Here is a 27,335-nt window from a genome sequence, read left to right on the forward strand (position 1 = left end):
TTTTAGGGCCTCAAACTATTTTTTTATTTTTTTTTATTTCTATGCCCACAAAAAAAAGCAAAGAAATGTCAGGGGCTTCCTGTTTCACGCTTCATTATAGAACTGAAATTGAGAGAAAAAAAATCAACACAAAAGGAATCCAGTCTGTTTCCTCTGTTTTAATGTCCGTATATAAACAAGATATTTACAAATCACCATGTCCATCAGTGAGTGACAGAATAAAACATGAGTTACCTTTTCACCGCCGCACAACAGGAAGCAGGCGGTTCTCATCCAGCACAGACATTCAGAATAAATACCCTCCAGGACGAGCGCCCCCCCGGGTGTTGTAGCAGGCGCCGATGATGTGAGACCAACAGCATGAATGATACCTTTGTATTCAAATATTGTGTGATCGCGTCTTGTGACATTACAGCAACGTCAACACTCAATTCAACGTTTTCTCCTCCAAGTCTATGATTGGAGGGAGGGAGGGAAGGACCCCCCCCCCCCCGCTAATGACATAACACTCTGTGTTAGCCGTGTTGACTCAGCCGCTCCTCAGGCACACACGGGTCCACTCGCCCTCACAACACTTTACGTCCTCCAAGCACACTCGGCTCCAACGACAATCACAGTTAGCGACTTCCTGCTGGTCGCTCTTTAGTCCATGTACGACGTGTCCATGGCATCTCCTTCAGGGTGAAGCAGCCTTCCCGCCAAGCGCTCGATGTCATCTAGGCTGAGCTGTCGTAGCGAACGTTCATAATCCTTAAAGAGGGAAAATGTGGAGAAACGGCAGGTTAAAAGTGTCGCAATGCGTCCGTTCCACGGCTAAAAATTCAGAGTTCGTGTTCAGATCTATTTTAGTAAAGCCTGGTCACAGGAAGGGCGGCCATCTTTGATATTGTTCGTTGTAGCAGTTACAGAGCAACACTTAATCCAGTTTGTTTCCACCGGATGACATAAGAAGAATATTCTGTCTCACCTGCTGGTCTCACAGTGTGAGTCCCTCAGCAGGTGCTGCACGCCGGGTCCTCACCATGGATCTGCCCAACATTTAGCCTTTTTAAAAATGCAGTTCATGATGGGGATCTGGACGAGTGACTCTGTAGCTATATAGCTTAATACCAAAGTGAAAGACAATGATTGCACCCTGACATGAATGTGGTTCATGGCCTGTTTACAAAAGCAAAAGCATGGATTTCATCTTTATAACTTAGAACATGTGTGTTTTTCTTTAAGTCAGTCCAACTCCAATGACTGATTACCAGCCGACCTAAACTAAGAGCTAGTTTGGTGTCATCTCTTCCCACGAAAACAGAGGATCAAACTCCAGGCCACCAAGCATCCCACCAAATCACCAACAGATGACAGGAAGTGGATCTAATTGTGTCCAACATGGCAGCCTCCACAACAATGCCTGGACTGAGCAACCTGGTACCCAATCGGTTCTGTTAACATACCTTAATGAGCTGCTCATGGACTTTGGCTGCATCAGCAGGACTGAAGTGTCTCGCAAGGATAGAGGACACCATCTGCCACACCCCCCCCTGAGAGCTGCTGCTGGCGGCTGAAACTCCCGTCCTCTCGCCCACAGGACGGATCACCAGATTCAGTTTAGCCTCTGGCCCAATGGAGTAGTCGCTTAGTCGGTGTTCATCTGAGGAGAGAAAAGCACAGTGCAGTCACTAGAAAAAACACATCAGCCACAACGACAGCAGGCAGGTAGGTGCAGGTAAGTCTACCTGCAAGCGCTTTGCCTTTATAGAGCAGCCGCTGCTGGTTCGCTGGGATGTTGAGGCGTTCGGACACCAGCTCCTTCACCGTGGAGACCTTTTCATCTTCTGTCACCTGAAAGATTAACAGGAAGGTGAAGTAGCGATATGACGTGATCAGATGAATCCCCTGGAGTCCCTCCTTTGCATCAGCATTACACACGCAGATTTTGAGATGTTCAGCATCTATACAATTATATGTTTATACTTTTAAAACTTTTCAAAACCAGTGAACCACCGCAGAACAAAGGGGCAACACACATTCTGGTGAAATGTTGAATGTTACCCATCACTGCCTCATCGAGGCACAGAGGTGGAAAACATCTTAGCATTTTTAAAGGTACTGGACATAAACACAATGTCTACATATCTGTACTTTTCAGTACATTTCAAAGGAAATTGTACTTTTTGCCCCACTAAATTCATCTGAACTCAATTGTGACCAGAAGACAACGAGTGGAGAACATTATAAAACCATGCAGACGATGTATTTTATATTCGAACCAGAGCAGCACAGCCAGAACAAAAAATACTTGAACATGACTTTTAAAGGTCAGCGGATCAATGCTCCAAAGAACTGGGAAACAAGGATATTGTGTAGGATTAGTACCTTTCGTCCCAATGTTTATTTATGAGGAGTTTTGAACGGCATCTTACTTTTAACAGAGTAACATTTGAACTGGGCCCTTTTACTTCAGTCAAAGACCGTGTGCTTGTAGACATCATATTGATCTTAACTTTATCAGCTGCACTCACAGCATCTAAACTGAATTCCATGGAGATGAACTCACTCCTGACGAGGTCTTGGTGCAGCGCTTGGCCCCACTTCGGGCCTCCTAAAGCCGCCTTATCATGTCGACCAGGAGAGGCACAAGCTGGGGCGACTCTGGTGAACAGGCTTAAGCAACGACGTCACAAAGTTTATCTACACTTCTTTGAACCAAACCTCCCTTCTTTTCTAACTTTCAACGTTTGAAGCTGTGGAGTTCAAGTGGTCACGTTACTGAGGCTATAGCTAACAAGCTAGCAACACAACCGTCAACTCATCACTAGCATAACGATCTCCACGACGGCACTGTGTCGAGGTGTGCGGCGTGAAAACAAGCTGTTTTCAGTCGGGTAACATTTATGATTGTGTTCATTTGATTGTAGCTCAACTTGTGACTGCTACTAGCTACCATCAGCTAGCTGCTAGCTTGCCTCTAAGTTAGTAGCATTAGCTGCGTATGACGCTATTAGCAGGTAGCTGCGGTGGCGGAGCTCCACTTACATGTACACTGCATTCTTTTCCTTGAAGCGGCTTCACAGTAAGGATCATTTTCGATGTAACTCTGAACAAAACCACACGACGGACAAAGATTTAAGTCCAAACCCCCCCGGTAAGGTTACTTTCTTCTTCTTCCGCTTCCTCCTCTTCTTCTTCTATGTCACCGGCTTCTTTTCTTCTTCTTTATCTGTTTATGGTTGTCGACAAACAAGTTCATTGCGCATTACCGCCATCAGTTGGTATGGAGTGTAAACTACACTTTCATTAAGTTTCAATCGAATGAATAAAGCGGTTCTTGACACTTATGAGAAAAGAGAAAGCAATTATGTCCCCACAGTCAAACTCTAAGCTGCCAAAACAAACAACTGTAAGTCTGAGCAGCTGCAATTCTGTGTATGAAACTTCAAGTATATCAGTCCCCTCCTCTCAGCGTCGTGCTTGGTACAGTGAATCGAGACATGTTGTGCAGGTTCTTGCTCATTACACAACTCACATCCTTCTGTATTATTTTTTCCTCCTTTAAATATTGTGCTGTTAAATCCTGTACAACCGAAACATAATCTGGATAGCACTGTTTCCTCCCACTCTCATGCGTGACGCTCCTATTTTAGGAGCACCGAGGCCAAAAACATGGCGGGATGAGCACACAATTACTTTGAATGAGCAGTATAAAGACTTTTTTTTTTTTAGATTTTAAAATTAGTCTCTGCAAGGTCTTTGTCCTGTGAAATTTTCCTGCGGATAACAAAACTTCCCCTGACCTTCCACCAGCATGAGGGTGAAACGATAATGACTGAATTTTAATTTTTAGGCGAACTATCACTTTGATAGCTTTCACAAGTATTTGACGTCTCAGTGGGAAATGATTAATGTAGCCCACTCATCTTTCCAGACACCTAGGCTATCTGTCACCCAGCCCCAGAAATACCCCCAAAGACCCTTTGACCCAGTTAGGCTCAGTGTATTTCTCATTACAGCCTCCCGAACAGCCTGCCTGGGTCATGTGATCACCAGCTGGCTGTCGGAGAGGAGAGGAGAGGAGAGGAGAGGAGAGGAGAGGAGAGGAGAGGAGAGGAGAGGAGAGGACGAGCATTCTTCTCTTGGATGTGTAGAGGACGTGGGCACCTGTCGGATGGACTGTCTGCTGCTGCCACACCGGGAGGGACACCGCTGATAAAAACAAGTGCCTCAACACGTCTGTGGTAAATTCTCTTTGTGATTTGTGTAACGTGATGCATGGGTACATTTTGCAAGAGCATGCGTCTGTGTTTACCTGCACAAATATGCACGTTTGCTTGTTTGTCCCGGCGTGCACGGCTCTGGGTGAGTCTAGGTTCTATCTGGCTTGAAGCGTGCGTGAGATCTAAGAGAGTTTACGTGTTTGTATCCGCTTGGTACACCACTCCTTTATCTGTCTTGCATTTTGTTCAGTGTCCTTGAATTCATAATCTATCTATGATTCATTCCTTTTTACTATTAAAGTAAATTTTATTCGAAATGCGCATAAATTAGAGAGGCTTTGAGATGTGGGCTGCAACTCAATATCCCTTCTCTTTCCTGCGCGTGATCCCGTGTGGATGCGCGTTACATGCAGGTAATGGGAACTCTCCGAGACCTCCAGTTTGCCCTGCAACTAAAGATTGAGGAGCTTCGGCAGAGGGACACCCTAATAGATGAGTTAGAGCTGGAGCTGGACGCCAAAGATGAACTCATTCGGAGGCTGCAGGAAGAACTGGATCGCTACAGAGCTTCTGTCTCCCTCCCTGGTTCCTCCGCAGGCGCTGCCGGTATGCTTGTGTCTTACGTTAAAGCATCGACAGGTAGCATGAAACCCAGCTCACTGTGTGATTCCATCTGTAGATTGTTCTGCTCAGCACGAGGACAATGTCAGCGCTCACAGGAAGACAATCATGTCTGAGTCCTTCACTCTGGACCCGGTGACTCTCGCCACTGTCTTCCACAGACTGTGTGACAAAAGCCAGGCGTAAGAGCACACGTTGTTCCCTTCAAATCTTTCCAAGAGGTTTCTGCACAAATCAATAATCATTTCCAAAGAATGTGCGTTCGTTTCATTCAAGGCTGTCAATTTGCCTCCCTGCCTTTGTGTGCTCAGGTCTAAGAGGCTGATTCAGGCAGCGTTTCTGAAGAGCGACTTGTTGAAGAACCTTGACGAGGGAGAAGTGAGAGCTATGATCATGTGCATGCATCCCTCCACCGTCCACCCAGGCTGCCGTGTCATTCAGGAGGGAACCAGCGGGGCTAATGCCTACATTGTAGAAGGTTATTCATGTTTTCCCATAAACATAAATGATGCTCGAGGACGTTCATTAACATTCCCCTGAAATGGCGTTGAGCAAGCAAAGAGGATGACATTAAAGGGAGCTTTGACATTTAGCGACAGAGACGAGATTTCGCAGTCTGTTTTCCTGTCATCTCTCTAACCAGCGGCCTCGCTTGGCAGGGGGATGTTTGTTGGTGCGGTTCGTCTTAGACGGTCCTAGAAAAGCCCCCAATGGAGAGAGAAACACATTCAGAGAGGCTGCATGTTTTAACTGAGTGTGTTTGTCACAGAGGGGAGCCTGGATGTGACGAGAGACGGACTGAACGTGCTCACCCTTGGACCAGAGGACATGTTTGGGGAGGCGGCGCTCCTCTACGACTGCACCCACACCTGCTCCGTCTCAGGTACCAGCGCTTCTTCTGGGTTCTGCAGCTGCATCACTGGAGATCAGGAGCAGCACCGAGGATGTAAATAATTTCTGGTCCGACAGAATATTTCTGGCTGAAGCCTGAAGCCGATTTGGAATTCAAAGACCTTCTGAGGTCTGACACAACAGCGCAGCTTCAAAAGGTTTTCCCAGAGATGTGGGGAATTTGAAATATTTTCTCCCTTTTCTCCATAACCCTGCCACCACGTCTGCTCCTGACATGCGGTAAAATATCTTCATCTTTCAAGGTGGATATTGAATTTCTCACTTACAAGCAACATTTTGAGAAACAGCTTGTCTTCGGTGACCTCTTCTCGCTGTAATCTGATTACATTCTAACAACCCAATTTCCTCTCCGCATCTGATCTCAGAGTCTTGTGGGAAAACTTTCTCAGTCTTCTCTGCCTGCATGTGACCTGGTTCCACAAATAAATGGGCTGTGGAAATGACCAGAATCCGTTGAAATGGAAGTTTATTTGCTTTGCTCGGTCCCATCATTGCTTTCTTTATCTTGTGACCAGCAGCCAGACTTTCCAATTTACTGGACTTCACTGTGCGCCCGCCCTGCGCTAACAATGCTCTGCTCATGTCGGCTGTCTGTCCTCCTTTGTTGCACGTCTGTTTCTGTCAGCGTGTCCTCCTGATGTCCCCGGGGCTGCTTCCTATCTAGAAATTGCTTTCTTTTACCCGTTGCAGCCATCTGAGACCACCAATCAGCCTCTGTCCTGTGTGGTCGTCTTTCCCAGAGAAAGACGTGCAGGTGAAAACAGGGCATCATCATCATCATCATCATCATCATCATAATCATCATCATCATCATCATCATCATCATCACCATCATCATCACCACAATGGCAGCGGCTTTGTGGAAAATGTCCTTTTGATCCCATTTTCTCTTTAATTAAAATGATCTTGAAAACGCGATGATACAATAAAACAAAATCTGATGCTTTCAGTGCCCATGGAGCAACTGGGATATCAGAGTTCTTTATCAGATGTAATTACAGCGTTTAGACTTCCGAGTGCAGGAAGCTTCAATGAGCCGGTCAATATCTCATTATTAATACACAGCATCCTCTATTATAGCTCTATTATAGGAAATACGATTTTTATTTAAGAGGCGCCCCTTTTCATAATTTCCTCAGAAGAAATATAAGCTTATTATATCATTAAAGTGAAAAAAGAGAAAGTGCACGCTGAGCCTGCCGAGGATCAAACCTGCTGTACATCCGTCTGTCCAGCCTGGGAACCTTGCAGCATTCACACACCACACACGTCTGTAACACACACTTCAAACTGACAGCTTCTTCTGCTCTTCTTCTTCTTCTGATCTGCAGCACAAACCGACAGCAAGCTGTGGGTGATTGACCGCAAGAGTTACCGGACCGTCCTCACGCAGAGGGCTCTCAGCAGCCTGTACCGCTCATCGGAGCTGCTTAGCAGGTGAACGTCAGCGCCTGCTCGGTGCTCTGGCTCCTTCAGCACGCCGCCGGGCTGGTGTTATTCTCCCCGACTAGGTCCACAACATGCATGTCTTTAAATGTCCCGCCACTCCGGGCCTGTGAGAGGATGAAATGAAAAGCTGTTGTTAATATTCGTCCTGTGCCTGTGTGTCTGCAGCGTTCCCTGTCTGCAGTCGTTGCCAGGAGATGTCATCATGAAAATGTCTGATCTCATGGAGGAGGTACAGATTAAGCGCTTAGAAGCAGAAGCCCAATTATGTGTAACCGACAAACAGAATCCAGCCTATAGATTATGTGTGCAGACGCAGGTAAACAATGCCAGGAGCTCACTGCTCTGCAGCAGCTTCTATTTTCAGCGTGTGCTGGGACAGAATCACAATCCATCCCATTGCTTCAACATTTCCAGACCTTTTGTGCTCTTTTCTGAATTATTTCCACTCTTCCTGTCATTCTCAGGCTCGCTACACTGAAGGAGAGGTCATCCTTGGACAAGGAGCCTTGGGAGACACCTTTTATATCATTAGCAAAGGCCAGGTAGAGTCTGAAGAAATGAAGCTTTCAGGGAAAATGATTTGGAATGTGGAGAACAAAATGTCAGCGGTGCTTTGGAAATTGCTTTATAATGGTGATGATTCACTTTAGCCCTTTTCTGATCCGCCAGGTGAAAGTCACAGAACAGAAGCCAGGCCAGGAGGAGCAGGTCGCCCTCTCCACGCTCTCTGAGAGACAGTGGTTCGGAGAGAGAGCTCTGTGGGGGTAAGAAGGAAATACTCTGATGATGCTTTTAAGGAAATTATGCATGAGGAGCGAACGCGACCCCGCGCTGAGGCTGGCAGGATATTAACTGATTACTTCTGTTGTTTTCATCTGCTTTGCTCTGATATATCTCGTCCTCTGTCCTTAGAGAGGATGTTCGGACTGTGAATGTGATTGCTGCCGGGGACGTTACGTGCTTGTTGATAGACAGAGAGTAAGGCAGCTGTTCTGTTGCCGGTCACAAATAAAAGGGCGCACCATTGATTTGGAGGTTACAAAACCAGTATGTCTGCCTTCCAGGACCTTCAGAAGCATCACTGGTGGGTCGGTGTTTGACAGCAGTCACGAGGTGCTGCAAAACACTGAATCCAGAGCCGAGTGAGGAGCCGTAATCTCTCAGGTGTGTGCACACACGAGTGAAAGTCCCAGGTTGCAGCTGACCCTGTTTTCCTTGTGAGCAGGTCCGACAAGGACGCCTCCCCCCTCTCATCTGCCACCCTGAGTGATTTCCAGATTCTTTGCACTCTGGGAGTTGGGGAGTTTGGTCACGTAGATCTGGTGAGAGTAGATCTGACACACATATCCGCCGTGCTGCTGCCGACTCCAGGTTCTATGTTTCTATAATGTAATCTATTGATTTCCACCTCTGTCAGGTGCAGCTAAAGAGCGGCAGCAAGTGTCTTTATTCCATGAGGGTTCTCAAGATGAAGCTGATCCTCCACCGCGGCCAGCGGGAGCGCATCCTGAGGGAGCGGCGTGTCTTCACGGAGGCTCGCAGCCCATTCATCATCAGGTATTCAGCCAGGATCTCTAGAGGGAGCCATCTTTCAGTGCCGCGGTGTGTCGTTGCTACTTCTATAAAATAAACAGAAAAAAATGCAACGCTACTGTTTTTCTGATGACTTCAGGCTACACAAAACCTTCAGAGATGCTGAGAGCCTCTACATGTTGACCGAGGCCTGTCTCCATGGTGATCTTTACAGCCTCGTCAAGGAGAAGTGAGTCTTTATTGACGCCTTTTCATCCTGGCGGTGGCAAAGCCTTCACTGTGGCAGCGCGGATCTTAAACTCACTGCAGCTGCAATACTGGCCATGATGTCTTTGTTTCATTCCTTGCAGAGGCGGTTTGGACGAATGCAGCTCCAAGTTCTACGCCGCTTGTCTTGTCGAGGCTTTGACCTTTCTTCACAGTCGAAGCATCATCTACAGAGACGTCAAGCCTGAAAATGTCCTTCTGGATGAGTGCGGCTATGCCAAACTGGTAGAGAAAAGGCTTCTGTTAGTGTTGACTCATATTTGGATTATGAAAAAGGAAAAAAAAACAAAACAGGAATGAACTGAATTTGGTGTTGCTGTTTCTCTGCAGGCTGGCTTCACATGTTCAAAGAAGCTGAAGGACGGTAAGAAGACGTTCACGTTCTGCGGTTCTCTGGGCTACATGGCTCCGGAGGTCATCTTGAACAAAGGCCACAGTGTGTCTGCGGACCTCTGGTCACTGGGAGTGTTTGTGTTTGAGCTCCTGAGTGGTGGGTAAGCCGCACACGTTCCCTCCTTCTTGTTAACACGTTAACGCTACGGCGCAGCACTTTTGTCTCCACCTTCTGGTGGCGACGGTTACAAACACCTCCTGCCGTGTGCTCGTAGGCTCCCTTGATACTGTTGTACAAGCGTAGATTGATCGTGTCAAATATCCCACAACAACCATGAAATGAGTCTCTTCATCAGCAGAATTTGACTTGATGACGTGGCGTGATTTGATTATTGGTCCACACTCAAGTCAGCTGAGGACCACCAGAAGTAGTCGGCTCCTTCTACGGTAGAAAGAACCAGATAGAAGACGACTCTGGTGCAAGGCTTCGTTCAAAACTCTCCATTAATCAAATTTAGAGTATCTGATTTTACCTGAATCAATAGTGGAGGTGCACCAGTCAGCCACCAGGCCTGATAGCGGCAGCATCCTCCCGGCAGACTCACCAGGCGGCAGTGAGCTTAATGAGCTTTGTGTGAACTTGAAGGTCTTGAATGTAGAGACCTTCATTTATATGTAAAAGTCTTGAACAAAAGCTTTAAACTAATAAATCTTGTCGCAGGTTGATAAGTGGTTCACCAAGGTTTCCTTCCCTCAGGGTTCCCTTCCGTGGCTCTGAGCCAGTGAGGATCCTCACGGCGACCATTCGCGGCATCGATCAAATCGACTTCCCGAAAACAATCAGCAAAAGTGCCTCCAGTCTCATCAAGAACCTGTGCAGGTGTTGGCCCGCCGCTCCACATCATCCTGGATTATAATGTGAACGCTAATGACCCTTTATTTTGTGGAGTTTTCAGACCAGACATTAGACAAGCTCCCCTCTGATGAGATCGTCCACACTCGCCACCAGAGAAGCAGCTCCTGTTTATAGGCCTTGAGCTGTAACTCACTCTCTCGATTTGCTTACTCTGAGGCCTCGAGGCCTCGCTTCTTCCCTTCATTTAGTTAATTGGAGCCACAAGATGTGACCTCTTACCCTTAATTTGATTAATTTGTGGCCTTAAGCTATGACTCCTTCCCTCAAGTTTGTTATTTAGTGGCCACAAGATATTTGGAGGACCAGTTCTTGACAGACTGGATGTGGAACACGGAGTGGGTCAGTGTGGGACACGCTACCAACACGGAGAGCTGATGTCATCATAACGTCTCTATGCTTTGTATTCAGTAGCTCTCAGCAAACTATGCAGCTCTATTAGGAAAAAACAGGGGGTTTCCTATTTCCTACCCCCCCCCCGCCCCCCTTGAGTGACAGAAGACTTCGACTTATTTGTGTGTTCTCTTTGGTCTCCATCACTAAGGCACAATCCCTCTGAGAGACTGGGCAGTCGCAGAAACGGGGCCAAGGACATCCAGAAGCACAAGTAAGACAGCAGATTTATCACAGCGAGGGCCTGAGCCTGGGGAGGCGCTGCCTGAGTGTCTGTTGTGTTTCCACTCAGGTGGTTCCAAGGCTTCAGCTGGGATGGACTCAGCAGGCGGACCTTGCGCCCTCCTCTCACTCCACAGGTGAAGCGCTCGCTTCATCTCAGATTGTTATTTGTGGTCTTGCTGCTACCGCTTTGCTTCACGGACGTTTTTTTTTTTTTTTTTGCTTCTTCGTCTCCAAGGTCACGCACGTGCCAGACGGCGGCGGCGGTTATTATGATGGAGGAGCAGCAGAACTCTGCACCACCTGGGACGATTTCTGACGCAGCAACCGGACTAAAAACTGTGTAGTTGAAGCTTCTCTCAGCTTTAGTCGTAGTAATAATACACCGCCATCATGAGGTTGTTATATTTTCAGAGATGTTTTTCACTTTATCAATACCTGCAGCTATTTAATATATAATAATTTAATAAATGAAGTGTGACTCTCATATGTGAGCTGAGACTGTTTTTTTTAAATACATATTCATGTAAAAATGAAATGAATAATATCGCTGAAGCTGAAGTCAACAAGTCAATAAACGACCTTCATCTGACCCTGGCTTTACTTCTCCATGTGAGCTTATTCTTCCTCAGTTCTTGATTATTAGGTGACGTCAGGCTGCCAACCGTTGCCATGAAGCCTCCAACCACAGAGACGTTTTTCAGAACACACAGGAAATTGTGTTTTTGAAATTTTGATTTCAAGACAAAATGAGGCAGTTTCTAATGCTAAAGACGTTTCATGGAGAAAAAAAAATGCTGAAAGATTTCCAGTGAAAGAAAGAATTAATTTAGTCAAATTATTTAGAGGAGAAACGTCATACTGAAGAAGAGAGCATGAAAAAGTATCACACAATTATAAGATGGTTCATGGGAAATCAGGAATGCTGATGTCTGATTGGATGAAAACATTTTAATACCATACTGAAATGATTTGACATAATATCAAATATTTTTGCCTTCTATTTCTAGTGTTTTATTAAATTAATTCCGTTTCTTTCACCTCAGATGCTCTTAAGTTTCAGTGTTTGGCTGTAATAGTTCTTGCTGTTAATTTGATTTAAACAAATAATTAAACGTTTGTACCAATTGCAAGATGTTTATATCTATAGAAATATGCTTTTTTTTTTTTTTTTGCTATCATAGTAATCATTTAAACTCAGAGGACAACGATGGCAAGCGCGTTACTTAAGCTTTTATTATGAAAATCTCTCCCGGAAGCGTCCAATTACGTCCGCTTTCTTTACGAGCGTGGACGCATATCGATGGAGACACGGAGAGAAAGTTGGGAGCGCCAACTAAGGAGTGGAGCCCGCGACTGATTGAGGTATTTTCCGTTTGCTTTTCGTTTGTTTGCCCGCTGACGGTTGTAGTTGGGTCGAGTTAGGCGCGCAGCTAGCAGGCTAAACATGCTAAAGGAAAAGAAAAAAAAGAGAGGAAAGTTTGCCTGCAACCTTCAAGCTGATGAAGACTGCCGGTGAGGATGAAGATGAACCGACTTACTAACTGACGCTTGTTGCACTAAGTTGAAAATTGCATCCTGAATATGAATGTACGGGGACGCGGAGGGGCCAAAGAGAGACGTGGTGAACTCAGGGAGAGAGAGAGAGAGAGAGAGAGAGAGAGAGAACCTGTTCCCTCAATTTAATTAACTTGTGGCCACAAGATACACCTTACCCCCCTGATCTGGCTGTTTGGAGGCCATGAGCTGGAACTTCTCAACCCCTGTTGAATTCCTTTGTACCATGAACACATAAAATAACTGCACGGTGAGAACAAGTTATAACTCGTGGCCTCAAAATCCCTAAATTGAGACCACACGGCTTCAAAAAGACTACATGAAGGGAAAGAGTGAGATCTTGTAGCCTGAATACGCTTTCTTCCCTCTTTTTCCACTTACAGGCGAATGTGTATGAAATGTTACAATAATGTGCTAAATTGCACATAAATACAAGTAAATACTAGTAAATGCATGTACTGCACCGTGGTACTGCACCGTGGTACTGCACCGTGGTACTGCACCGTCGGCCAGAGACCAGGACAAAGAGGGACAAGTTCAAAGATGTCAACCACCGAAAATATGGTTTTAATCATGATGCTATGCTTGTGCAATGCACTGCAGGCTGGTGCCATTTGGAGCTCAGTGGTGCTGGTGGTTCTGCAGGGAGCGGTCTGGTTCTGGCCCCGCCCCCCCATGGTTCTCTGGAACTTGGTTGAAGTTCGTTTCAGTATAAAGTAACACAACGCGTGTGTGAGATGCATTAATGACTGTTGGAACAGAATGTAGCAACCTCAGGTGTGTGATTGAGGAGAACTGGAGGGTCATTGACTCTCTATTTCCATCTGTTGACCTGTGTGTGTGTGTGTGTGTGTGTGTGTGTGTGTGAGAGAGAGACACTGCATGTCAGTTACGTGGATTGAATTTAAAAGCGCACGCTGAGAGGAATAATGTTCAGCCTCTCAGAGAGGAAGAGGACATGACCTAACCAGTGATTTTTAAACCATTTACCTGAAGGGAGTTTCTATGGTAACACAGGTCAGTCAGACTTACTTAAACCTGGTCTACGGACATAAGCCAGGGTTAAGTTGTAACTTGGGTGTATGATTTTAGTGCTGTTGCTGGTAAAACTTGTCCTCTTTCCTTAGTTTAAATGACAGTGGTCGGACGCCCTGGGATGGGATGGAGGTGCTGATGAAGGGATGGACACGGATGGATCCTGAGTGCTTCACAGTGGGACCTCCGTCACTGAGGGACGTCTCTGGTCTCTGATGGAGACCAGTGCTTTCCCACCCTTCTGTCCTAAATGGACTCATTGTCCTCTCAGGATGTCCCTACGGTTGGTTGAGGCGCTGTGTGGCGGCGTGGGCGTGCCAGTATCCAGTGTGTTTGCTGTAGACCCTCCATGCTGCTTCTGGTGCCGTTAGCAAAGATCGGTGACACTCACTGGTCCAGTGACATGACGTACGTTAGCGGAGACGGCGAGGCGGCTCCCGGCTCCTCGCAGGTTCACTCGGTTGGCAGCAGCAGGACAAATAAAGAACTGTTTGTGGGAAGGAGGTATTTCTGTTGTGACCTGGTACCCTTGGCCGTGAACTAGCAAGCTTGGCTGCTGTTGTGTGTCGCGGCGAAGCTGAAGCTTAGTTGTGGCGTTCTCGCCCCATCAGAGTTCCCGTGTGTGACGGGGTTCCACCCCCAAACGTTACTGTTTTACACCAACATGTCTGAAGTTGCCCAGAGATACCAGCAGAGATACCAGCAGAGATACTAGCTGGATGGTGTCACCGCCAATGTGTGTGTGTGTGTGTGTGTGTGCGTGTGCGCGCGCCCTGATGCACATAGAAGTTGCTGACTATCTTTCACATTGTTTGAAATTGTGCTGTTTTGGTGGTGAACGTTTCCAACCTGCGTGTGGAGGAAAAAAGGCGGCGGTGAACCCTGACGGCTCAGGGAACCTCAGGCGTTCGGCTACTTTGTTGAAGTGAAAGAGTTTTCTACATGCAGGATACTTCCCCTCTCAACAAGAAGAACTTCATTGTGACAGAGAGAGAGTGTGTGTGTGTGTGTGCGTTCTTCACGCTTCAGTTGGGAGTCACAGCCGGAAAACACCCGTGCGTTTCATTATTTCTTTTTTCTGGTTCTACCCGCCGCCTGGTCAGCCTCACGTGTCCTGTTGTAACCTTCTCCTCATGTCCCCTCCGTCAGACCTCTCGGGGCACATGGGAAGTGTTCCCTGCTGGCGCAGATCTGCTGTCACCCCCCTCCCCCCCTCCTGGTGTCACCTCCTGTAGTTTTGTGGGTCAGGCGGAAGAATTTCCCGGCGCTGCTCTCACCACCGCCGCCGCCACCACAGCGGCTCTATGCTACTGTGGAGGCTTCAGCTGCCACTGCCTGCTGGATGTGGAAGCAACTCCAGCTCAGGTTTGACCAAACCAGGATGGAGGTTTCCACCTCTGCCTGGTTGGTGGCAGACTGACGGGTGGTGCTGATGTTTGAGCGAGTGATGCAACAGTTGAACTCCCCAGGGAACCAGCAGAGGCTCCACCTGGGTTTAGACAAAGTTCCCTTCTAACTGCCTCCACTCTTCTCCTTTTATGAACGCTGGAATGACGGTCGGCTTCATGAAATCACTCGTTCTCAGACAAAAAGCAGACAAAATGCATTTTTGTGGTTTTTCAAAATAAAGTAGGTTTGATATTTGAATCTACGCACTCGTTCTCATCACTTCCACTGCGATTGTCTAAAACTGGCGACAGTAAAGGGATCGTGTGCTGTGATCATGGAGAATCCAGTCGATCCGTGTAGGTGGAGGATTCTTGTTCAAGTTGGGAACGCCACACTTTTCATTCAAAGCTGCATGACCAAGCGCCGTGGTGTCGTGCTAGCGGTGATCCACTGATAGTAAAGCTAGTGCCAGCTCTGATGTCATCATCCCTCCAACGTCTGCGGTTGGTTCGTCGCTCCTGCAGCTCTGACAGTTGCAGCGGCTTGTCGGCGTGCTGGATGTGCACTGACACGCTGGCGGCCTCAGGCGGTGGCTACATACCTGCCATCCCCTCTGACCCGCATTCCACAGCAGGATTTCACAGCAGTTGTCAAGTCTTGGATCTGAAATCCACGCACATTAAATCCACCGGGCCACCTGACTAGATCTCACACTCATCTCTGCTCTGATGAGCAACCACCTGCCCCCCCCGCATGGTTGTTGCGGCCGTCAAGATGTCTCCTTCACCAGATTTCCACTCGCTTGCCATTTCTTTGTCTCATTCCTTCAGGGACTAAAAGCCGTGAGGACAATGGTCCCTGTCTGGGCCTCCACAATAGCCATTATGAGTGCGAGTGAGAGGAGGGAGCCGGGGGGGCAGGAAGTTGTCCTCGCACAGAACTGTCATTTTTCTAAAGTGTCACGTCTCATCAAGCCCTCCACCTGCTGCGTGCCGTCAGCAGCGGTGGAGCAGGTTCTCTAGGTTAGAAACCTCCTGAGCACCAGACTGGCATCGCAGGATCAGCTGAAAGAGGTCTCTCTGCCTCCCCTCCCCCCCTCTCTCCCAATTGGGTGCAGCAGGAGAAAGTGGGTGAGAGGTTGAGGGGTGTGCAGTGGGGGGGGGGTGTAATGACTGGGTGAAAAGAGCGATTTATGGAGGGAGGTGAATACCTGAGATGAGCAGGTTTGTGTGAGGGCTGAGACCAGTTCACTGGTCTCCAGCTGCCCCCCCCCCCCCCACACACACTTTCATTCACTTATATGAACAATAAGGTTTCTGGGGGGGTCTTACAGGCTCCTTGCCATCACGCCGGTCCTCCCACTCCCCTGATCTCGCCACCAGCCTCTCACTACTGTACACACCGACACTGCTGTTGTATGAAAGAGTGGCACACCATGACTGAGAGTAACCTCAGAGCCTGTTTCTGTGGGGCCAATCCTGATCACTTCCTGGTGCCCCCCCCCCACCCAGCTCAGGCCCTTTCTTCTCTCCTCTCAGCTCGGTGCCAAGTCGGAGGCTCAGCCTTTCAGCCAGACTCTTCACCATGGCGGCGTACAGTGTCAGAGAGGAATGTTTTATCTGAGGGGAGATTTTTCACTGTGAAATCAGGAGAAAACAAACAAAACAAGTTGATTTTTTTCCCTTTCATTTGTGCGTTTTTGCCACGGAGTCAAAGACTCTTCATGATGGGCGTCGTTTCAGCCTGCGAGCACAAACCTGATCTCACGATAAACCGCCAATATCTGCAGGCATCCTGGTGAGCGTGGCTGCTGGGGGGGGGGGGCGTTGCTCCCCCTAGTGTCCATGTCACTGTACTGCATTCTTCAGGCAGGTGCTCCAGCGCAGCTGCATGGAATAAAAAGTAGAATAAATCTGTTTCAGTTACCAGACAAACCACAGGTTTATTTTGAAATATTTTCCTGTGTTCAATGTCGTCATGTGTTTGGGCTAATTTCTGATTCCAAACAGGAACAAAGGGTTAAAGTAATAACGTCCAGTAATTCTTAATACAATAACAGTTGAACCCACAGGGGCGTCTGCAACACTCCTCTGTCACAGCTTCTCCTCCTCAGCGATGCATTTCCAGGACTGGTTACGATCCCTTCGTTCCAGCGCTGGACTCAAGGAGTCCGAGGACATCTGGAGTCTTCTGCCCTCTCTGCCGCTGGCGTCCTTCTCTCTGTCCCCCTCCTCCTTGCTGGGTCTCGGAGCTCTGGCCTCCCTCACCGCATACTGGCTGGTGACCCGTCCTCGCCCCATGCGTCCTCCCTGCGATCTACAAGCCCAGTCTGTAGCTGTGAATGTGAGTGGACGCCAGACTCGTGCACGTCAGACGTGTCCTCAGCTGTCTCACTGTGGCGTGTCCTTGTAGGGAGACCCCAGCTGCAGGAGATCGGCTCTCCTGGCCAACGACACGCTGCTGGAGTTCTACTATGACGACACCAGGACGGCCTACGACATGTTCCAGAGAGGCCTGAGGATCGCAGGTGAGGACGGGGGACACAGCGTGGCGGTTTTAAGATGACCTCATTTTAGTTCTTGTTCCAACTTTTGGGATGAAAGGCCAGTGCTGGAGGACCTGAGTGTTCCAGACACTTCACTAGACCATTAAGAGCTTTAAAAGCCAAGTAAAGGGTCTTAAAACCCGTCCTGAAGCAGACAGGAAGCTGCTGTAGGTTCTAACTCTGGTGTAATGTCTCTCTGGTCCTCGTGACACTCGCTGTCCTCCAGGAGACGGTCCGTGCCTGGGCTCCAGGAAGCCCAAGCAGCCCTACCAGTGGATCTCCTACACTGAGGTCAGACACCTTTCTCTATTTTGATCCTCCATTTCCCACAATGCCTCTGTGTAACCCGTTGACTCTCCTCTTTGGCTCCTCCAGGTGGCTGAGCAGGCGCAGGTTCTGGGCTCCGGGCTGCTGGCGAAAGGCTGCCAGCCTTCGCCGCAGCAGTTTGTCGGTATTTTTGCACAGAACAGACCGGAGGTACGTTGACGGCCGCAGGGCCACGCCGTTCGGTGACACAGATTTACCCGTGTGCACGCGTCTCTAACGGTGGTGCTTCCCTGCAAGAAAGAAATGAAAAGAGATAAAGACAAAACAAAACAAATAATGTGACGCTGAAACGGTAAAATTCTGTCGGTGTAAAAGTTATGATAAATAACAGCTGATGAGCTCTGCTCTGCTTCCCGTCTCTCTGAGTGCTGAGCTGATCCTGGGTCTGCCGGGCCGCGAAAACTGGAGCTCCCTTACTCATTTTTAATAAATCTGTCCGTCTCTGTCCCAGACTTGTCACCAGATCCATTATTTGGCCTCGGCTCCTGTCACGGTGGACCGGGTCACAGCCATAATCACACCTCCCACTGTGCCGTTGTTTTTGTTATCAACCTGAACTGAGCTGGTACTTAACTGCTCCACCCAGAGTATTTGGAGTGGAGGACCTGCCTCAGCAGTACTTGAGTTTGTGATTAAGCCACGTGGAAGTAAGTAAGTGTGCTGCTTTGTCTCCCCCTGCTGGTGGCAGTGGATCATCTCCGAGCTGGCCTGCTACACCTTCTCCATGGCTGTGGTGCCTCTGTACGACACGCTGGGCCTGGAGGCCATGGTCCACATCCTCAACCTGGGTGAGCCCCTGGGCTCTTCCACCCACAGGAAGAGTTCAGCTGCCACAATAACATGCCTTTCAAAATAAGAGCATACTGGAGATAGTCAGGTGTCTGGTGAAGTCCTGCTGTAGTACAAGCGGTATTTTCTAGTATTGATTTTATATGAAGTCTCTCCAATCTCTTAACGTTAATATGAAGTTGTTGCCAAATACATTAAATCAGGGTTCCCCAATTAGATTTCACCAAGGGCCACATTCTGACCTGGGCAACAAGCCGAGGGCCACAGCACCCGTGGGGCACGCGGCGGCAGGGAGGGGGGCGCCACTGCACCCCCACTCCAGTGACAGTGCAGATACCAACGTTGAATCTGCACTTATAGTGCATTATAACATTCTTATCAGTTGTGCCCTGGGATTCAGGAATACTGTTTGTGAGGGTCACACAAAGACAAATTGCACTCTGGAAACAAAAGTTGGGAACCAACCATTTTCTCAGATATTTGGTTATTATTATTTCTGCTTGGAAAGGTGCCAGATTTACATTTTTTTCCCCCGAAAATCCTGTTGGCTCACAAGTTGGTGTGGGCCAGTCTGCGTCCTCTTGCGGCCCTCGGGCCACCTATTGGGGAACCCTGCATTAAAGGATGTTGAGGAAAAGGAGAATGTGGAACTGGAGTGGAATTCATTTGGAATGAGGACTGAAGTTACGTGACTTCAGACTGATTCATCATTGGGACAAAATGCACGAAATATTTAACACATTTTCAGAGACTATCAGAGCCCCGCCCCCCACTTCTTTAATACAGAACCAAGTGTTTGTCCTTTTGTCTTGACTGGAGTTGATCTGTAAGTGGAGAACCAGAGAGTTCTTTCCTTCAGTTGAGTGATGGGTAGTGAAGTCTGTGTGTGATGGATCCTAGCGGAGATCTCTCTGGTGATCTGTGACCGGGAGGAGAAGGCGGCGTCTCTCCTGGAGAACAAGGAGAACGGCGTGACTCCGATGCTCTCCTGCCTGGTTCTCTTCAGCGATTTCAGCGAGGCCTTCGTGGAGCGAGCCCAGAGGTGCCAGGTGGAGGTGTTGAAGCTGGAGCAGCTGATGGTGAGCCGGGACCTTCGCTATGGCACAGACTCGTTACAGCTTTGATTCAATGGCGATATTGATGTTTTTGTACTCACGGCAGGATCTGGGGAGGCAGAACCTCAAAGATCCTGTGGTGAGTTTTCCGTCTTTAATCTGGAATATCAGGGTTTCACTCAGGGCTGGGGGAATTCTCATATTGTCCTGTTCTGCCTACTGTAGCCGCCCCAGCCTCAGGATCTGGCCGTGGTTTGCTTCACCAGTGGAACCACAGGTACCGTCTGATCTCAGCCTAATTATCCTTATTATCAGAGACGTGTCCTCACTCACCACCTCCCTTTATGGCACCGCTGCAGCTTCCTGGCGGCGCGGGCCACTGTAATAATGTCTTGTTTATTTATCCAGGAAAGCCCAAGGGAGCCATGATCACCCACGGCAACATCGCCTCCAACACTTCCTCTGTCATTAAGATCCTGGAGGTCTGTCTACCACTTCCACCTCCTTGTCTAATTGAGAACAGCCTCAGCATCACTTCACTTCTGCTCACGTCTCTAAACCGTCCTCTCCCCGCTGTGTCTAATGGGATGATTAATTGGCTGTTTGATTGCTCTTGTCGCCGCGAGCAACTGAAACTAATTGCCCCTGTATAAAAGATTCTACTACGGAACTGCTGTTGGAAAGCCATCCAGCATGTTTGATAGTTTTATTCCTCCCCGGTGGTTTGCTCATTTCGAGTCTCTCCCGCGTCTTCAGGGTTCCTTCGTGATCCGACAGGAGGACGTCTCCATCTCCTACCTGCCGCTCGCCCACATGTTTGAGAGGATGATCCAGGTACTTCATCTCTGTCTTGGACCATTTACTGTGGTGTGTACTCTCTAAATGAAGTATTTCTGTCCCAGGTGTCTATGTTCTGCCACGGCGCTCGAGTAGGATTCTACCAAGGAGACATTTCTCTCCTCATGGATGACATTAAAACACTCAAACCCACCTTCTTCCCCGTTGTCCCTCGTTTACTCAATCGCATCTACGATAAGGTCAGTAAATACACTCAGATGATGTCATGTAGCCCCTCCCCCAACGCTGTCTCATTTCCACTGACTCCTCTGAAGATCCTGGGCTCCGTGACCTCGCCCCTGCGCCGGGCTCTTCTCCACTACGCCGTGAGGAGGAAGCAGGCGGAGCTCAGCAGCGGGATTGTCCGCAACAACAGTCTCTGGGACAAACTGGTCTTCAACAGGATTCAGGTCAGTTTACCTCTCACCTGCCCATCACTCATCCGCGTGAGCGACTCCTCTGGCTCCCGGGACGGCGATGTCAGCCCACACGTCTTACATTCAAAGACTTTATTGTCAGAAATAAACAATTTATTAGTCCAATGAAATTCTTTTGTCCGGACGGAAACATCTGGACAGCAGATGGATGGCTGAGACTTTCTGATCCTCTCAGTATTCCTTCAGCAGCTCAGGCAGTGAACTATTCCAACATCCACCAGGCGACGACACACGGAATGTTTGAGTAAAGCGTCCAGGCCTGTAGGTTGGACCGCGACTGCTGCTGAGCGCTTGGCATCACCTTCTGCTATTTTGAGGTTTTACAGCTGTTAAACATCGCCAGGTCTACAGCTACTAAATGAACAATATTTATGACCATCACTTGCATCACTTATGACACACGTTGTATTAGAAATGCACATGGGAGGAGTTTGCCCCTCCTAACGCGGTGAACATTGTGAATTCCAATGGGAACTAAAACTCCCACTCATCCTCCACTAAGTGTTGAGCTTTACGTTCTTGGCTCAACGGCATCAATGGCTGCCGTGCTAACCGAGCGGTTGGCGCCCTGCTGGCCTCATGTAGACGCGCTCACATGTAGACCAGCGAAGCTCATCACATCTCTTATAAATCAGTGTGGTAAGTAGCTTCACACGATCCTCCCCAGCTGAAGCAATGCAGCGATTCATTGTGTGCTTTAGGTTGGACGTACCACACCACTTCAGAAACAAACCTTCACAACACCTACAGTTTTTAAACGCACATTTTTTCCCTGCTAATTGAGGAATTGTCCCCCTTTTGTCAGTGGTACATGTGGACAAGGAGCCCTGTAAATAATCTGCTTGTCTGTATCCAAACTTTCCTAGAGTAGCTCAGCTATTTCCAGCGACTGATGCCAAAAGCACCCTGAACATATTGGCCCTGTGGGAGTGTATTGGAGAAGCACGAAATGGTGAAAGCCACTGAAAGATTTTGGCTCCGTGTGGTCAATGCAGATGGGAAAATATGCTTGGAGATGCTGTTGAGTTTTGGTTTTGTTGTTGGAGTAAGAATATGATATTATTCTTGCTTCTACACTTCAGGCCAATCTCGGAGGGAACCTGCGCTTCGCCCTGACGGCCTCAGCGCCGATCTCCCCCACCGTGCTGTCCTTCCTCAGAGCCACGCTGGGCTGCCTCATCTTCGAGGGCTACGGTCAGACGGAGTGCACCGCCGGCTGCACCTTCTCCATGCCGGGTGACTGGAGTGCTGGTGAGACCTCATCTCCAAGTAGCGTGTGTGTGTGTGTGTTCAGTGCCTGTGCTGGTATTATGAATGTGTGTGTGTGTGTCAGGTCACGTTGGCGCCCCGCTTCCCTGCGCTATGGTGAAGCTAGTCGATATTCCCGACATGAACTACCACGCTAAGAACGGCGAGGGAGAGGTGAGCTCGTCTCCTGGTTTACTCAGACACCAGCAGACGGGATGTGGCCGGCTGACGCTTCTCACTGTGGTTGTAGATTTGTATCCGGGGGCCCAGCGTGTTCAGGGGCTACTTGAGGGACCCCGAGAGGACGGCTGAAGCGTTGGACAGCGACGGCTGGCTGCACAGCGGAGACGTGGGACAGTGGCTTCCAGTAAGACGCAACCAAATACATCAGTCTGAAGGTGTTTGTGCAAACCTGCTTATTCTGATCCATCAAAATGAACAGATCATTGAGGCGGGCCTGACATCACATCTGAACCTTTGCTAAAGTGTTGCGGTGCTGCAGATCCTCAGAAGCAAACCTCTCAACATCATTGTTTCAAAGAAAATGTATAAGTTTTTTTTTTTTTTATCTGTGAAAAACTGTAGGAGTTGTGGGCCTCAGTGAGATTTATCATAACTTTGAGTGCATGTTGTGAGCCTCACTAGTGAGAGATGATGCACGTTCACTCGTTTCCTCCCCCAGAACGGGACTCTACGAATCATTGACAGGAAGAAACACATCTTCAAGCTGTCCCAGGGCGAGTACATCGCTCCGGAGAAGATCGAGAATGTCTACATGCGCTGCGTTCCGGTGCTGCAGGTCTTCGTACATGGAGACAGTTTACAGGTACCCTGCAGATCAGTCCCAGTCCCATTCAGGAATTTAACTGAGTACTAGTTAACTCTGGTTCTCTGGTGTCACCAGTCTTACCTGATAGGCATCGTGGTGCCTGACCCGGAGGTGTTTGTTGACTGGGCGAAAGAGCGAGGCTTTGTGGGATCCTACGAAGAGTTGTGTCAAAACCCTGTAGGTCAATCGCAGCCTTGCAGCGTTTCCCTTCACATCAGCCTTCAAAACCTCAATCACTCGTGTTTTTCCTGCAGGATGTGAAGAACGCAGTGTTAGAGGATATGAAAGCTGTGGGGAAGGAGGCAGGGCTCAAGTCCTTCGAACAGGTGAGGAAGGTGCTGGGAATTTGGAATACACACACACACACACACTCTCACCTGGATGCTGACAGCGTGTTTCATCCTCCAGGTGAAGGACCTGCACTTGCACCCGGAGACCTTCAGCGTGGCCAACGGTCTGCTCACACCCACCCTGAAAAGTAGGCGTGCCGACATCCGGAGGGTCTTCCAGGAACAGATAGCGAGCATATACAGTAAGACAGCAGTGTGAAGAACTCGCCAGCTACTGGCAGCCAGTGAGGGAATCCACTGGGAGTGAGGAACCTGAAACGTCCAGCCTTAAGAAAACATGCGATATATTTTGTAATATTTTTGCTTCACAGAGGATTTAATTCACTTGTTTTAATTCTTCACATGTACATTTTCACTTAATGGGACCAAAACCATGATTCTGTTTTTATCACATTGCTGTCAGTGTCACTAATTCAGAGTTTGTGATTCACTGGGAGTTTTTACTGGTGTTTAAATTATTACGTAGCGGTGAAGAATCACAGCAAGACACGGTAGTTTCACTCTCCTGTTTTAAAGGGAATGTTGTTTGTCATAGAATTCACATTAACTTTATTTTATCGTTGATGGGTTCCAGCGTAACATCACTCTCCACCCGCCTGGGTTCACCAACCACTGATAATCATTCAGCTGAACTGAAACGGTTAAAGACTGAGGAGCTCAACCAGCAGCCGTTTGTGTGTGAAGCTGTAAATACTGCTGCTAATGAGATTTCTGACTAATTCCAGTTAAGGGACATTGAAAAGAAATAAAGATTAACTGCTTGTCGTTGAATTCTAAACATTCAACGTGTCGTTTCCTGGCCTTTGACCTGGTTCACCTTTTTTATGACGTTCTGCCTGTAAAGGATTTTCAACATCCAACCGACTCAACACTGTCATATGAAAGCTGTATTCCACATTCTTCTTGAATCTTTTCTTCAACTTCTGATCAAAACTACCGAATTTTAATTGAACACAAGAATTTTAACCCTTTTAATATCCTGACAAATTAACATTTTCAATGGTCACAGTATGAACTTTTAGCAATGATTTAGGTTTACTTTGATGCCTTTACTTTTTGTGCTGTAGATTCCAAAAAGAACCAACATTCATCCTGTTGAAGGTCATTAAACACATACACACAGCTGCAGCTCACCATGGCAACAATCAGATGGAAAACGTCACGGTGGCTTTTCTCACAGATGATTTAATTCATGATTGATGATACAACAGCTGGAACATTAAATCGTAGTGTTACACTTAAAAAAAACCCACTCTGTTAGAGTACTTACTCAGCCTCTGTTAAAATTTTTTTAAAGAATTTAGAAAAACACCTAAGTTAATAGTAACTTAAAGACGACAGTTAAAAACAACAAACACATTAGCTTCATACACGCACACAACCCCGTGTGACATCATCACTGATACCCATCAGGTCGGAGCACCTGACCAACGGTCAGAATGGTGTGATTTGGTCCAAAATCAAGTAACCATGGAGAGGAGGGTGGAACACTCTAAACCAAGTCAACACGTGAGCACCGTCATTAAGAGACTAATTCAACAATAGAACAAAGGATGGATGGTTTGAATAAAGGAGAAATCAGTTGTTGTGATTCATGTTCTCCACTAGAGGGAGCACAAGCCTCAGTTTTAGAGAGACGGAAGCTACAGGGGTCTCACCGCAGCCTGAGCGGTCGACCTCAACACGGCAGCCCGGGTCACCCCACAAGGGTCGCTCATCCAAGGGTGGGACGACGCAGGCACAGATGACCAGACTGTAAACAGTTCTCAAAAGCACTCCGACAACATGGCACAGAGCTCAAGTTAGTGATGACCAAAATACAGATTCCTGCGGATAACCAAATTACATAACATTCAGCCTGTTTGTTGTAAGAAAATCTGTAGATGTGACTGACGGAGAACGTTTCTCGCTCATTTCATATTTTAGAAACAAATTCTTATCTGTGAAATCAACAAGTGTGACCTTTTTAATTAGTTCTGAGGAGAACGGTTTGATTTCTTTAATAAAAAACAAAAAAACAACACACATTGGCTCATAATGATGCACTTGGCTGATGGCTTCGTTAATGTGGCGTTTCGGCTGCTGAGCGTCTTTGTCAAGAGAAGAAACATGGGATTGTCGCGCGTGAGGATGGGGGGAGGGGGGTGACGAGGCCGTAAGGAAACAGAATCAGGTTTAAGGCCGCTACCGCTGTTGAGGAGCGCAATCCATTCAGAGAGGCTTTTTAGGTTTTCCTCCCTCAGTCGTCGGCGACAATGGACAGAGCACGCAACTCACTGAGCTTGGCCTCGGTCTCCCTCTCCCTCTGCTCATCAGTCAACCCTGCCTGGTCGATCTGGTCTGTTAACTCGCTGAAGATCTTGTACATCTCAGTGAAATACACCACCTGAGGGAGACCAAAAAAAAAAGAAAAAGAAAAGAAAAGAAAAGTCAGTCATTTGATGAAAACTGGACAGATTCAATCCCCAGACCTGTTCCACCTGGCTTTTCCTTGCAGCTGCTGGTCTTCTTCCTCCTCAAACCTGCTAATGAGAAGTGATTCCAGAGGAGGAGGAGGAGGAGAAGAAGAAGGAGAAGAAGAAGAAGCCCACAGATATCAAACAACTCTGACAAAGCCCCCAAAAAACCCGCCGCTTCAGTGGGTAGTGACCCTGCTCTTCTCTCCCAATCTGAACAAGCGATGGAGTGTTCACTGAAAGCTTTCTTGACACTTCCCACCCCAGCTTCTTCCCCTTAGTTCATGAGTCAGGCTCCCCAGAGAGTTGCTTTGATGATTAATAGACTTTAATCACATTACAAGACTCCAGAAGAGTAGGCAGAGAAAGAAAGTACTGGGAAATACAACCCCTTGAAACCCCCACACACGTTTCAATATTTATTCAAGCAGCAATGCATACCATGCACATCAGTGGGGGGGGGGTCAGTTCTCTATCTACAACTGCTCGTGTTCTATTGTTGGGAAGAAATACTACATTTTGTCACAGATCCGGACAGTTGGAAAAGGAGAATTTTTTCATCTGTGTCATGAGCGATTCAGACTCACCAGCCGTGAGGAAACCGCCTCGCGTCTGAAGATCCTTTGTTTGTTTACAGAGGTATCTGCCACCTAAACCTCATGAGTGGGTTAAAAGTGCTGCTGTTTGTGGGGGACGGTGGATATTTTCAAAAGTGGCTTGTTGAAAGGGCCATCGGAAACGTCCGTGTCCCCCGTGATGATAATGTACACCAGATCAGCATCTCTGAAGGAAAAGACACTTTTCAATTAGGGGAGTCAGAGCGAGGAATAAATGTGACCACCTACGGCAGAGAACCCTCCAGCCACTGACATGACCCACATCTCAGTCCAGCTGGATGCGACTTCGATTAATAAGCACCAGCAAATCTCTCAATATTGTTTGACCACTAGAGAGTCTTCAATGAACACGCAGCAGAAATCGATGGGAAAAAAAAACACACACACACAAAAAAACAAAATAAAACAATAAGTGGATTCATCAGCATCTGTCCAGGTGGACAGGTCAGGCGTCCCGCTGACAGTCACTGGACGGGACTCAGCGTCGTAAAGCTGGAGGCTCGAAACAAAGGCAGCCTTTGTGGCGTTGCTGCAGCCGTGGGGAGCTGAGCAGCAGCGGCGGCGGCGGCTGGGAGGGAGGAGGGAAGGGAGTGGAGCACATGCAGCTAGGCTGGGGTCCACTGACCACCCACGTGTGGCTCTGTTTGTGTGTAAATGTGTTCATGCTCATTCATGTGCAGGAACGGCATGAATAAAAGAATAAAATTAGCTTCAGTGAGTCTAGTAGAACCTCTTCAGCCACACAAAGAAGCTAAACATTTGATTTCAAAGTAAAAACCTGATTTATGGCTCGAGGAAGCGTTTCATGTCAGTTCTATTTAATTGCTTCGTTCCTACTATTTTTACTGCAACTTCAAAGTACCGTGTATAACTCCATAATTGTCATTAGATCTGGGATAATCTAGTTTACTAATTAGGAGTGTGCCAGTGACCGTCCCAAAGAGGAAATGACATGGTCAGGCGGGTCTGGAGAGGGGGGTGGGGGTGGGGGTGGGGGTGGGGGGAGGGGGACACGG

General features: G+C 47.9%; 4 protein-coding genes and 1 long non-coding RNA gene across 9 annotated transcripts in view; 2 read left to right on the forward strand and 3 right to left on the reverse strand.

The window, feature by feature from the left end:
* Window positions 1-144: 144 nt before the first annotated feature.
* ubl4a (ubiquitin like 4A) lies at window positions 145-3,190 on the reverse strand. Its single transcript, XM_086205831.1, has 4 exons — window positions 3,028-3,190; window positions 1,728-1,833; window positions 1,446-1,642; window positions 145-750 (listed from the first exon to the last, which is right to left on the reverse strand). The coding sequence occupies exons 1-4, from the start codon at window positions 3,073-3,075 to the stop codon at window positions 643-645; spliced, it is 459 nt and encodes a 152-aa protein (XP_086061957.1). The 5' UTR covers window positions 3,076-3,190; the 3' UTR covers window positions 145-642.
* prkg1l (protein kinase cGMP-dependent 1, like) lies at window positions 2,452-11,421 on the forward strand. Of its 4 annotated transcripts, none has more exons than XM_086205824.1 (21): window positions 2,456-3,136; window positions 4,002-4,226; window positions 4,619-4,811; window positions 4,885-5,008; window positions 5,138-5,304; window positions 5,596-5,709; window positions 7,070-7,175; window positions 7,353-7,503; window positions 7,652-7,729; window positions 7,857-7,951; window positions 8,100-8,165; window positions 8,252-8,329; window positions 8,413-8,509; window positions 8,605-8,744; window positions 8,860-8,949; window positions 9,071-9,212; window positions 9,318-9,481; window positions 10,078-10,200; window positions 10,778-10,840; window positions 10,919-10,985; window positions 11,087-11,421. In XM_086205824.1, exons 3-21 carry the CDS (start codon window positions 4,622-4,624, stop codon window positions 11,165-11,167), a joined length of 2,136 nt encoding a protein of 711 aa, XP_086061950.1. In that variant the 5' UTR covers window positions 2,456-3,136; window positions 4,002-4,226; window positions 4,619-4,621; the 3' UTR covers window positions 11,168-11,421. The 4 variants fall into 4 exon arrangements, with proteins under 4 accessions (XP_086061953.1, XP_086061952.1, XP_086061950.1 ...); XM_086205825.1 differs by having other exon boundaries at window positions 2,459-3,136; window positions 7,353-7,416; XM_086205827.1 differs by lacking the exons at window positions 10,778-10,840; window positions 10,919-10,985; window positions 11,087-11,421 and having other exon boundaries at window positions 2,452-3,136; window positions 9,071-9,229; window positions 9,318-9,351.
* On the reverse strand, window positions 6,711-18,491 carry LOC147259704 (uncharacterized). Of its 2 annotated transcripts, none has more exons than XR_015116384.1 (3): window positions 16,899-18,491; window positions 16,587-16,715; window positions 6,711-7,291 (listed from the first exon to the last, which is right to left on the reverse strand). It is a non-coding gene; the product is annotated as an uncharacterized LOC147259704 (long non-coding RNA). The 2 variants fall into 2 exon arrangements; XR_015116385.1 differs by lacking the exon at window positions 6,711-7,291 and adding an exon at window positions 16,033-16,466.
* acsl2 (acyl-CoA synthetase long chain family member 2) lies at window positions 12,090-24,024 on the forward strand. The gene is made up of 20 exons (XM_086205828.1): window positions 12,090-12,213; window positions 16,943-17,172; window positions 17,242-17,356; window positions 17,601-17,665; window positions 17,750-17,851; window positions 18,390-18,489; window positions 19,391-19,569; window positions 19,652-19,684; window positions 19,771-19,822; window positions 19,954-20,027; window positions 20,302-20,379; window positions 20,448-20,582; window positions 20,658-20,792; window positions 21,902-22,070; window positions 22,153-22,241; window positions 22,318-22,434; window positions 22,750-22,893; window positions 22,972-23,073; window positions 23,151-23,222; window positions 23,305-24,024. The coding sequence occupies exons 2-20, from the start codon at window positions 16,945-16,947 to the stop codon at window positions 23,443-23,445; spliced, it is 2,130 nt and encodes a 709-aa protein (XP_086061954.1). The 5' UTR covers window positions 12,090-12,213; window positions 16,943-16,944; the 3' UTR covers window positions 23,446-24,024.
* The window catches only part of bin3 (bridging integrator 3), a 31,484-nt gene continuing 27,422 nt past the window's right edge, over window positions 23,274-27,335 (reverse strand). Inside the window, exon 9 of the mRNA XM_086205829.1 lies at window positions 23,274-25,632. Within this exon, the coding sequence (XP_086061955.1) occupies window positions 25,486-25,632 (147 nt within the window). The 3' untranslated portion in view covers window positions 23,274-25,485. The remainder of the gene's footprint in view (window positions 25,633-27,335) is intronic.

This window comes from Aulostomus chinensis, chromosome 6 (assembly GCF_037954235.1).
Source record: "Aulostomus chinensis isolate RoL2024-O1b breed Wild chromosome 6, RoL_Achi_v1.0, whole genome shotgun sequence".
Lineage (NCBI taxonomy): Eukaryota > Metazoa > Chordata > Actinopteri > Syngnathiformes > Aulostomidae > Aulostomus > Aulostomus chinensis.

What these genes read in the sequence shown, in the direction of transcription:
- ubl4a (XM_086205831.1), bottom strand. Translation starts at nt 3,075, where the DNA reads ATGATCCTTACTGTGAAGCCGCTTCAAGGAAAAGAATGCAGTGTACAT. An exon ending in GAAAAGAATGCAGTGTACAT is followed by an intron (nt 1,834 to 3,027) that starts GTAAGTGGAGCT and finishes TTAATCTTTCAG; the next exon opens with GTGACAGAAGATGAAAAGGT. An exon ending in TCCATGAGCAGCTCATTAAG is followed by an intron (nt 751 to 1,445) that starts GTATGTTAACAG and finishes TCCCTCTTTAAG; the next exon opens with GATTATGAACGTTCGCTACG.
- prkg1l (XM_086205824.1), top strand. Translation starts at nt 4,622, where the DNA reads ATGGGAACTCTCCGAGACCTCCAGTTTGCCCTGCAACTAAAGATTGAG. An exon ending in GATTATGTGTGCAGACGCAG is followed by an intron (nt 7,504 to 7,651) that starts GTAAACAATGCC and finishes TGTCATTCTCAG; the next exon opens with GCTCGCTACACTGAAGGAGA. An exon ending in AAGGACATCCAGAAGCACAA is followed by an intron (nt 10,841 to 10,918) that starts GTAAGACAGCAG and finishes GTTTCCACTCAG; the next exon opens with GTGGTTCCAAGGCTTCAGCT.
- acsl2 (XM_086205828.1), top strand. Translation starts at nt 16,945, where the DNA reads ATGCATTTCCAGGACTGGTTACGATCCCTTCGTTCCAGCGCTGGACTC. An exon ending in AGAACCTCAAAGATCCTGTG is followed by an intron (nt 19,685 to 19,770) that starts GTGAGTTTTCCG and finishes TGCCTACTGTAG; the next exon opens with CCGCCCCAGCCTCAGGATCT. An exon ending in CTGTCATTAAGATCCTGGAG is followed by an intron (nt 20,028 to 20,301) that starts GTCTGTCTACCA and finishes CCGCGTCTTCAG; the next exon opens with GGTTCCTTCGTGATCCGACA.